General features: G+C 40.3%; 1 protein-coding gene across 2 annotated transcripts in view; it reads left to right on the forward strand.

Moving 5' to 3' along the window:
- Acsl (Acyl-CoA synthetase long-chain) overlaps positions 1 to 10730 on the forward strand; it is a 41593-nt gene extending 30863 nt beyond the window's left edge. For both annotated transcript variants that reach the window (XM_073081142.1, XM_073081141.1), the window contains exons 3-13: positions 2109 to 2244; positions 2795 to 3010; positions 4111 to 4288; positions 5477 to 5728; positions 6228 to 6446; positions 6866 to 6981; positions 7289 to 7432; positions 7902 to 8180; positions 8591 to 8744; positions 9010 to 9285; positions 9673 to 10730. In XM_073081142.1, coding sequence (XP_072937243.1) covers positions 2109 to 2244; positions 2795 to 3010; positions 4111 to 4288; positions 5477 to 5728; positions 6228 to 6446; positions 6866 to 6981; positions 7289 to 7432; positions 7902 to 8180; positions 8591 to 8744; positions 9010 to 9285; positions 9673 to 9827 — 2125 coding nt within the window. In that variant the 3' untranslated portion in view covers positions 9828 to 10730. The remainder of the gene's footprint in view (positions 1 to 2108; positions 2245 to 2794; positions 3011 to 4110; positions 4289 to 5476; positions 5729 to 6227; positions 6447 to 6865; positions 6982 to 7288; positions 7433 to 7901; positions 8181 to 8590; positions 8745 to 9009; positions 9286 to 9672) is intronic.
- Positions 10731 to 11170: the final 440 nt, after the last annotated feature.

Raw genomic sequence — 11170 nt, forward strand, 5'->3', positions numbered from 1 at the left:
GTTAACAATGGCACAATACTGATACGCACCTGTAACTATAGGAAATGAATACTGCTATTAGTTCTTTTGTCTATATGTTAAAACGTATGTAAGAATAGTGTGATATTTAAAAGATGATCTAATTTAGTATTTGTTCTATGATCTGAATGCAGTAACTATACTAACTATAGGATATTAATACTTTTATTATTTTGCCTATACCTTTGATGGATTAGGTATGAATGTAGGCAATCAAGCATTGAATTCGCCTATTTACTGTGCACTATAGACAACGTACACGTACGTTTGAAACCAAATTCAAAAACTAATGCAAATAGACCTAGGAGATCTACGTAGGGAGATCGCAGACTGATTCAATTATAAGTGCCCTACTGCAGTTTCTTAGTTACAGTCATTGTCAACTTTGCAGCTATATTGCTACTTCATTACGTAGAGTTTTTTTATCGTTACGGTTCGCACATTAGTAAAACGGGCATAACGGCAAGGCTTTAGGGAAGTTGCCTACTTCTTAGCAGAAGTAGGCGAAGTGATATGCCGCCTATCGAAATTCCTGGCACTATTTGCAAATTCACCCAATTCCTGATCTGTACCTGTAAGTTAAAAGCGAGACTAAAGGTATATAGGTAAGCAGTATAATGATAGTGTGGTGTGAGTTAGCGAGCGTGGCGTGCGGCTGGCGGGCGGGCGGCGGCTGGCGGTCGGCAATCGATACGTGAAAATAAGATAGGTCAGTGTCGGCTGTCGGGTGCATGTCGTCTCGCGCGTCGGCCGTGAACTGCGCGCGCATGCGTGCCCGCCCCGGACTGGGGCTGCCGGGTTGCATATGCATGCCGGGGTTAATATGCCATGCCACACCTTTACAGTTAAATGACGCTATTCAAAACTAACTGGAGTTACCTAATTAATATTTTTTAAATCAATTGATTATGGTGATCGCGACATTGCGTCGTATAATGACCATTATTGATTTATCAGTCTGTCTGTACAGTGTTTTGCCAATCAAATATTGACATTTGACAATTACTTCGTACAAATTGTCAAATTTAGATTTCCAGTAGCAAAATTTGGATAGCTTGAATATTAATAACGGGCCTAAGTAGTGTTCGTGGTAACAACACTAGATTTAGACCCTGGTTGTTTCTCCACCATTTACGTAGGACGAAGTTTTTTCACCTAGCTTCTTGTTATTTTGATTTATTTTTAGAAGAATTAAATGTCGTTAAATAATCATTTGTTTGTCTACAAAAGTTTCAGTTAATATTACCGACAACCCTATCAGTTCCAATCCAGTGAGCTTGCAATTTAGTTTTTTTACTTTCGTTTCAATTTAAAAGGTCAAGGAAGCGCTCGTACCGTTTAGCGCGCCAAACAACGGAACGCCTCGCGTAAATGTCTTTGTCTTAGCACAAACCTTAAACCAGAACAACTGTTTATACACTTGCTGTCATAGAGACGAAATGGGTAAAGGTAAAGTTAGGTGGTTCCGACACATTTTAGCTGCAAAAAGTACGACCGCTCAATTCTATTTAAGTATATTACATAAACATTTAGAACTGTCTACTCGTAACGATAGATGTAAATGCTGGAATAATTTGTATTTTGTCTGTTTTATGGTAAAAGTCCATTGCCTTGAGATTGTTGATAAAATACATACGGATCTCCTTACGAAACTGGGCCGTTTGATTTATTAATAGTCACTGATGGGGTCAATTGATATCATATCATTGGGTTAATCGATTTGTAGGCATTATTTGACAATTAATCACAGATAACGTAACAAAGGCAAGACAATAGATAAAAAAATATTACATCTATAAAATAAATAAGAAGTAGTATTAGGTTCGCTAGCAGTTAGGTACGCTAGTAGTTAGGTAAGCAGATATGTAGAACTGCACCCGCGTGAGCAATTTTTATTTTTAGACACGATTTTTAGCTGATTTTGTCCGGCGAAAAAGTAAACATGTTGGCAAAGTAACCCTGTAAAGTGTCTCAAAATTCCGCGAAAATTAGTCCATACAGACTGTATATAAAGTGTTCTATACTTTAATATCGTACTCTATACAAATGTGTTTGTATAAGTGTCTAACCTTTTGTCTTGTTGTTCGCAGGCCAGAGTCATGGTGGGTGTCGGCGGTGCTGCGCACGATCCGCGCGGTGGCGCTCGTGTTCGACGTGCTCACGTTCCCCGTGCACCTGCTGCTGCAGCGGCCCTGGAGGAAGCGCGCGCTCTCCAGGCGGATTAAAGTGAGACATACTTATTAGTAATGCTCAAATGTTTTGAATCCCTACTGGCCGCATATAATTATCATACAAATTACTTAGTTAGAGATTCGAGTGCTTTTTTGTCAGTGGTTCGTGCTAAGGCTACTTGCTTATTTAAAGTTAATTACGGTTGCGCCTCGATGTTGTAAGGTAAAACACGATACAGCCTTGATACGTAAGTTTTTATCGATCTTAATTTCATTGAAAATTACAAATTAATATAGGCAAGCGATTTCCCAATACACATTATTTAGTTAGTATATTAAAACATATTTATGTTTGAAGTATTTGAAGATTACATTGAGTACCATTGTGTACTATCGTTGCTCTGAAACAAGTATTTTTTAATCATTTTAAGTTTATATTTAAGTATGTAAATTATACAGCAAATAGATTAATCAATTCTTCAAACTATTCTAATATGGTAGTTAGAATTAGAAAGCTTTCAAAATCCATATACCCAAGAGATCATTATCAGTATTTTCTTCGCGGTTTTCTTCCGTTTACTCTACACCGTGTTTGTTACATTCAGGCGCGCATAATCGAGTCAACGGCGGATAGCGTGACGGTGCGGTCGATATGCGAGCCGTGCGACCTGCACGTGCGGCTGGTGCGCGACGGCGTGACGTGCATGGAGAGCATGCTGCGCGCCGCCGCCGCGCGCTGGGCGCACCGCCCCTGCCTCGGCACGCGCACCGTGCTCGGCGAGGAGGACGAGCCGCAGCCCAACGGCAGGGTCTTCAAAAAGGTAACTGTTATATTTATTCAGTAGTTTGATACGTTAGCCACTTTGTAGACATTGTCATGTTTTAAGAATGGTAAGCTAAATGGTTCCGCTTTGTTTTAATCATCCATTACAAAACCAAATATCTAAAAATGGAACAAAAAGGACTGACCGAAGTACTTTAGAAATAGGTGCAATATTTACTGTCACCAAATCCAAATAAGATCATTGGTATCCATTGGTAGCAATACGAAAGCCGTGTTAAAACGCATATGAATGTAATATTTGCCAACATAAAATCCTACATTGACGCTATAAGGCTAGTATAGACGCCGCGATGACACAGCCGCATTTGAAATGCTAAATCATTTAGGTCCCCTTACATTTTCACGATTTAGGTACTCTAAATACTACGGTATTTTGCTTTATTTGCTTAGAACCTAATATCAAGCGAAATTTGTCTTTGTTCTCCTTTATTGCACCAAAATGCAGAAGCGCAAATAGCAAAGACCAAAAACAGAACCGAGATAACATTTGCTTATTGCCGCAGTATTTGAGGGTAAAGCCCTTTTGTGGTGATTGTATAGCCAAAAACGATGTTCTGGCGACCCGCCAACTTGCAAATCAGTCGCTAATCATGCTAATAATGCGAACTATCTGGACTGGTATCCAATTAGTATTGTAAATCTTTGTAAAATACTCTTTGATATGTAGGTTATTCATCAGATTCTGTTGTGTTGGTGTATTATTAAGAAATGTAATAATTTAATTCTGTACATACTGTAATACAAGCTTTATGCTTATCCTTACTCCCCAAGCAGTACTTATTACTTTCTACGATATTAAGACTTGAGTGTTACTAATACTAGTTAGTTTTACACGATCCATAAATGACAAAATAACAATTAACATTGAAAGGTGGTAGAATCCTTTGAGGCTCAATTCCGAAATTCCTGTGAAAGGCAGCGGACACTTACCGTCAGATGGTCGTTTGCTACTTCAATATTATAATAAAAACACTGCTACTAGTGGCACGGGAGTTGAACCGTGGGCTCTACCGACTTTCTTTAGCAACGTCTGCTACTGAATATAAAGTAAATAACACCGTATATTGTGTACAACAGTACAACATGGGCGACTACGTGTGGCGCTCGTACATCGACGTGGAGCGCGAGGCGGGCCACTTCGCGGCCGGGCTGCGCGAGCTGGGCTGCCAGCCGCGCCGCAACGTCGTCATGTTCGCCGAGACGCGCGCCGAGTGGATGGTCGCCGCGCACGGCTGCTTCAAGCAGAGCATCCCCGGTGAGTGGGAGATAGTCTTGTGTAGTTAGCGCTCCTACAGATGAACTACGCGAACTAGTTCCCTGATCTCCCGCTCCATAGTTCGTTAGCTCCTAACTGAACTAGTGTAGTCATATTTTATGAATGTTTTATATTAATCAATAGGTTATCCTGTTTTTAGCGTTCAAACATTGGAATTCATGCATTCCTTAATCTTGTCACATAATCCACAAAATTCTAATCTACAAGTTGATTAAAAAAAGGCAGATAGTTCGCTCTGTTAATTCATCTGTTCTTCAGTTCCCAACTAAAAAAGCGAACTAGTTCGTTTAGGAGTCGCGAACTAGATTGAGCGTACCCAGTTGTGAACAATAACGCCCAAGACTAGTGTGAGAAGAATAACAAAAGTTTTCGAAAAAACTGCCGACACTCTGAATTTTGGTTACGACATAGCTTTGTTAGGGGACTGCAGAGGTTGGCGAAAAAATATCTGCAATACTTTGAATTTTTAGTTACCCTATGATGTGTTTAAATCTACAACAGTAAATATTCTTATTAACTTATTTTCTCTTTATTAAAATGTCTGTCTTATCTTATTAAAATGTTTGTTCTTACTACTTAACAATATGGATTTCTGTAATCTGTTAAATAAATAAATTGAAATTGAATTGAATATGCTAAGGACGGGTCCAGAATAAATAACTTCTATTTACTAAAAAGAGGAAGCGTCCATCTGTTTAAAGTTTATGTAAAGTTGAAATCCAATTCTTATCGATCTTTAACTTGTATCAACACGTGGTATCGATATATTTTAAGTACGTTTTAGATTGGAACATGGACCGATAGAATGATTAAGAGGTAGCATGCAGTGAAATACGATACCATCAATAAGTAGACCAATAACCAGTAAATGCTAGTAAAACATTACATTGTAGTAATATTAACCACTACACGTGTAGGTAACGTCCGCGGAAAACTCCTAGTCCGCTCTGAATATAAAATTAATCGCGTCGCCATAGCAAATTGTATGACTCTACACCTGCTCGCAACAACTTCAGAGCGGCCTAGCAATTTGGCACGGACTATAATACTGGTTGATATTGAAATTGTTATGAAGGAAAGCTGAAATGCAATAATTACACAAGTGTCGTAAATACGTCTATTTATATATTTTCTATGTAAAATTAATGAAAACCAAATTGATTCCAGTGGTGACAATCTACGCGACGTTGGGCGATGATGCGATCGCGCACGGCATCAACGAGACCGAGGTGTCCACCGTCATCACCACGCACGACCTGCTGCCCAAGTTCAAGAAGATCCTCGCCAAGACGCCCAAGGTCGACACCATCATCTACATGGAGGACCAGCTCAAGACCACCGAGAAGGAAGGCTTCAAGGAGGGCATCAGAATAGTCGGCTACAAGGAAGTCGTGCAGAAGGGCAAGCAGTCTAAGATTGGTGAGTGTCTCTACTTTCAAAGTATACTTTACCTGGTGTTTTTGTGTAATGAGTAAGTAGTGATTGCATGTCTGATTTATATAAATTTGGCAACAGATGTCTGATTGATAATGTCAATGTTATTCAAACAGAAAATACAGTTTGGAATTAAAATTCAATGTGTAATTAAATTAAATATTAATAAATTCTGAATCTTAGATTGTAAGACAGAAAAATCTCTGTAGTTAAAATACATTTTTGCACATAAAAGAAGCTAACATGATTAAAATTAAACTATGAAACTTATAATATTTTTATGTCCCATTAGAGTGAATCCAATTTCCACTATTTAAAATTAAGAAATATGGAGTCCATTACCAAATTTCAAAAACCCACAAAGTACTGTATTCTACAAAAACCGTTTTAGCTTGTTCTTTTCTCATAACTTTGTTGTGCTCCTAAAGTATGAGATTTGATTCGTAAATTAATATGAATGTAACACGGTGATATCCCCGTGCAGAGTCAGTGCAGCCGCGGCCGGAGGACACGGCGATCGTGATGTACACGTCGGGGTCGACGGGCGTGCCGAAGGGCGTGGTGCTGTCGCACCGCAACATGCTGGCCACGCTCAAGTCGTTCGCGGACGCGGTGCCCATCTACGACGGCGACATGCTCATGGGCTTCCTGCCGCTCGCGCACGTCTTCGAGCTGCTCGGCGAGAGCCTCTGCATTATTGGAGGTTGGTATCATCTTAGTTTATACTGTTCGCACTGACAAACATTTTGTGCATTTATTCGTTTATTGAACTTGTTTGTTCTTTTATTTATTTACACTTTATGGCGAAATATTGTGAAAGATGTCTTATTGCTATCGTTTAGTACTTATTGTACAAAGTATTTAGTAGCTATTATCAAAACAGAAATATTGAAATTCAGAGATCAAAGTATAGCTAATACATTGAAAGATTAAAACTCTAAATTAGTTCTAATTAGTCTTGTTTTAAACATATAAAACCGTTTATTTTAGTTAATACTCGCGAAAAAAATTTTTTATGCCAGAACTAATTTAATGAAATAATTGTAATGCTCCTTTGTAATAGTTTGCCTAATATTTTTTGATTATTAACTAATATTTTTTTATAAATGTAACATTTTCCAGGAGTACCAATTGGCTACTCAACGCCTTTGACCATGTTGGATTCATCAAGCAAAATCATGAAGGGTACGAAGGGAGACGCTACAATTCTGCAACCCACATGCATTACTACAGTACCTGTAAGTATATTGCATAAACGTTTAAGAAATGAAATGTATGTACATTTTCGAGACAATTTTTCACATAGTACGGAATACGTATTTTTTTAATATATATTTTTGAGCCTAACGATAAAGCAGACGTGCTACCTGATGGAAAGTAGTCGCCTATGAACATTTACAATACCAGAGGAGTCGCCAATGCTCCGAAAGGAAATGCGCCAAAGGAATACTCTTTTTGCACCTTTTTTGAAGAGCCCCATGTCATAGCGCACCGTATGTTAAAACGTATGTTAAAATATGTACTAAAGATAAGTATTATTTGCAGTTGATAATGGACCGCATCAGCAAGGGCATCACGGACAAGGTGTCCCGCAGCGGCGAGTTCGCGGGCGCGCTGTTCAAGTGGGCGTACACCTACAAGCAGACCTGGATGAAGCGCGGCTACGACACGCCGCTGCTCAACCGTGTGGTCAGTACTTATATCATAGTTATATGTAGCTTAGTATGTACACATCGTTTAGTTATTGCTGATGCATGTTTAAGGAGAACTTTATTTGAAGAAATATATTGATTGTCATGTAAGACAACGAAAAACGTGCATTGACGCTTTAGGAGGCACTATCATTTTTTAAATATTTCTTTGTTGATAATGATTTAGTAACGAATAAAAGTAGGATCCAGTTAGTGATCTAATTTCTGAAAGAAATTTAAAGAGATGTATTTTTTATATACGTTAAAGTTAGAAAGATCGAAGGTAGAAGTCTTTATGGTTCGACTCCGGAGGCACCGTTATACCTGTTGAAGGGTATACCCTTCATAGCAAGGGAGACATATGACGCATTTCAACTTAGACTTCGGATTAGTTTCTTATCATATATGGGGTTTCATTTTTCAAAGTAAATTGTAATATTAAATGAAAATGTATACGTGTGTCGCAGGTGTTCAAGGCGGTGCGCGCGCTGCTGGGCGGGCGCGTGCGGCTGATGATCGCGGGCGGCGCGCCGCTGGCGCCCGACACGCACACGCAGGTGCGCGTGTGCGTGTGCGCCGACGTGGTGGCGGGCTACGGCCTCACCGAGACCACCTCGTGCGCCACCGTCATGGACCCCGCCGACCGCTCCACCGGCCGCGTGGGCGCGCCCACCACCGGCACCGACATCCGCCTCGTCAACTGGGAGGAGGGCAACTACCGCGTCACCAACAAGCCCTTCCCGCAGGTGAGACCCGGCACAATGTACTGCTTAAATATCATATCGTTGGCGAAGGCCTCATGAGGGATTTCAAATTGCATTCCCCCGCTAATCTGTACATTCTTGCCACCAATCCACATTGCAACTATTCTGGAAAGAAACCTACACCCGGTAGTGAGACATGAAACTCTAATTTCTTGTTTTTCTCTTTCTCGAAGCTTACTTATATGTAGATTTTATATGTAGAAAAAAATGAAATGAAATACATGTATAACTGTAGCAATCGATTGTTAAGCCCGCTCCACATTCTTGCGAGAACGCGAGAAAAGCACGAGAAACGAGAATGTGGAGCCTGTACGAAACGGGTTTTTCTCGCGTTCTCGCGAGATTCTCATGAAAATGTGGAGCGGGCTTTAAAATTTGCGTTTTTTTTATAGGGTGAGATCGTGATCGGCGGCGACAGCGTGGCGGAGGGCTACTACAAGAACCCGCAGAAGACGCGCGAGGAGTTCATAGAGGCAGACGGCCGCCGCTGGTTCCGCTCGGGCGATATCGGGGAGCTACACCACGATGGATGCATTAAGATTATCGGTGAGAATCAGTATTGTTTAATACACAATACAATGACATTCAAAAAGTGCTCTTTAAAGAATCTATTTTGAATTAAAAAAAAATGTTATAATACATTACAAAAAGGATTTTAGCATAACAGTGATGTGTCTCTGAACAAACCTATGTTTAGTGCATTATTATAAGTCAAAGATTTTTTTACAATAGTGGTTGTTATTTTTAATAAATTATTTTTGTTTAAGTGAATCGTAGGTATACTAATGTACATAATACAATGTGTTTATAGATCGCAAGAAGGATCTCGTGAAGCTGCAAGCGGGCGAGTATGTGTCGCTGGGCAAAGTGGAGGCGGAGCTGAAGACGTGTCCGATTGTGGAGAACATCTGCGTGTACGGCGACAGCTCGAAGAACTTCACGGTGGCGCTGCTGGTGCCCAACCCTCAGCGGTTGGCGGAGCTGGCGCAGCGCGCGGGGCTGCCCGATATGGACTTCGACCAGCTGTGCCAACACCCAGCCGTCGAGAAGGCCGTCGTCAAGGAACTCGCTGACCATGCTCGCAAATGTACGTGTTTGTACCGCTTTTCTATAGAGGCCGCGCCAAACTTCTAGCCCGCTCTGAATATAGAAGAGTCGCGTCGCAACAGTACAAAATGTAGGTATCAGCGGGACGAAACAGCGCGGGTCCCCAACCCGGGTATATGCTTGTAGTTGTGTTCAACAACTTGTAGCTGTGAGCAACAACTTCAGAGCGACTAGAAGTTTGGCGTGGACTGTGCAATATGTGAAGTTCAGATTCGTTTCTGGCTAGACAGATGTCTAAGTAATTTAGAATCTGTTCTAAGTAAAGATATTTGTAGTATTATATTTTCTCCTTACAACAAGGAATCCTACTGCCAGCTTATGACTGTAGAAAGTATTTATTTATCTATGTGAAATGTTGACTTGGCAGGTGGTCTGGAGAGGTTCGAGGTGCCGGCGGCGGTGAAGCTGTGCACGGAGGTGTGGTCGCCCGACATGGGGCTGGTGACGGCCGCCTTCAAGATCAAGCGGAAGGACATCCAGGAGCGCTACAAGGAGGACATCAAGCGCATGTACGCCTCCTGAGACACGCTGCAGTAGTGCTCCGTCACGATGTACCACGAGATTTGGCAATGTTTCGGATTGTTTCGGTTCTAAGTTGGCATCTAGTTTTCGATGTTGTTGCATTTTGTCAGTGAAGCGTACGTGAGTGCGCCACGAGAATTCCTGTATTATTGTTTTACATTACTCAAAATATTTATATTTTTACAATTACAAAATTGCTAAGAAAACTACGACAAAAATTGGTACTAAATATATCGAATCTTTTGTGAAAATTCGTATTGCCAAATAAGTTAACGTTTGCATTTCGGAACATCCCTTGAAACTTACTAGGGACATTTTTACAATAAACTGAACAATCTTCAGTGAACTTATTCGTTTTAAAATTTTATTTGCCTTAGTCTAGTCGCAGAACAGCGATATTAACTTATATGTAGGAAACTCTGTTGTAATTATTAGTTGCTATCGTCCGCGTCTTTTGAAAATCTTTGGGATTATAAATATTTTCATGTAAAGTAACTGTGTATAATGTGTAGGTCTTAGCGTAATTCTTGTCCAATGCGGACATCCGAGATTAGGCCTGAGTTTTTATATTTGTATATCGTGATCATCACATCTACCTTAGGAGTTTATTCAAGATATTTTGGTAGCTTCATCTAAATCACTAAACCTCAAAAATACAAGTAGATTTAATTATTTTCAATTCGGTTCTAAGTTTCTATTATAAAATCGGGTAAGAGCTGTACATATAACATTATTTATCTTTAAAAATTAATCGTAGTGTATTTTCGTGATGAAATATTAATTAGCGCGAATGCGCAGTGACGATTGGTACCTAGTTTTTGTCACAATGTCTACGGTATGAGGTTGTTTTGTATTCGGATGTATTCGGTTTACTTGTGGTGTTCGTTCGGTACAAAAGGGCGCGGTGAGGAGTGATAAATCGTAGATCTGATGACTGAAATAATTGTGTGAGAATGAAAAGCGCGTTTGTTTCGAATGAGCGCACAGCGACGGACGAGTTGTATATTTCTGTGTTACGGTAGTATCTATGTACTTTCTTTAATCATGTGAAACATTAATGTATAAGATAGAGTAGATGGAAGGGCTGATGAGCCCACTAAGCTGATTTATGGAGTCTACCGCGATACAATACAATCAATTTTAAATCTTGTAGATACTGACCTAGCGTCTGAAATGTACATTTATTTATCAGCATCCGGTCAAAGCGGGATGTTTCTTATTGACGGAAGATCGTTAAGAATAAGAAAAATCACTGCTAGTACTCGTTTGTAAGTTGTTTTAGTACTTAGGGAAACGAGGCGCGGGCCGCTGGGCGCTCCGACGTTTGGTTTATCTTGAAAAAA

This window comes from Epargyreus clarus, unplaced genomic scaffold (assembly GCF_041222505.1).
Source record: "Epargyreus clarus isolate Ecla_fem2 unplaced genomic scaffold, WU_Ecla_fem_2.2 ptg000015l, whole genome shotgun sequence".
Classification (NCBI taxonomy): domain Eukaryota; kingdom Metazoa; phylum Arthropoda; class Insecta; order Lepidoptera; family Hesperiidae; genus Epargyreus; species Epargyreus clarus.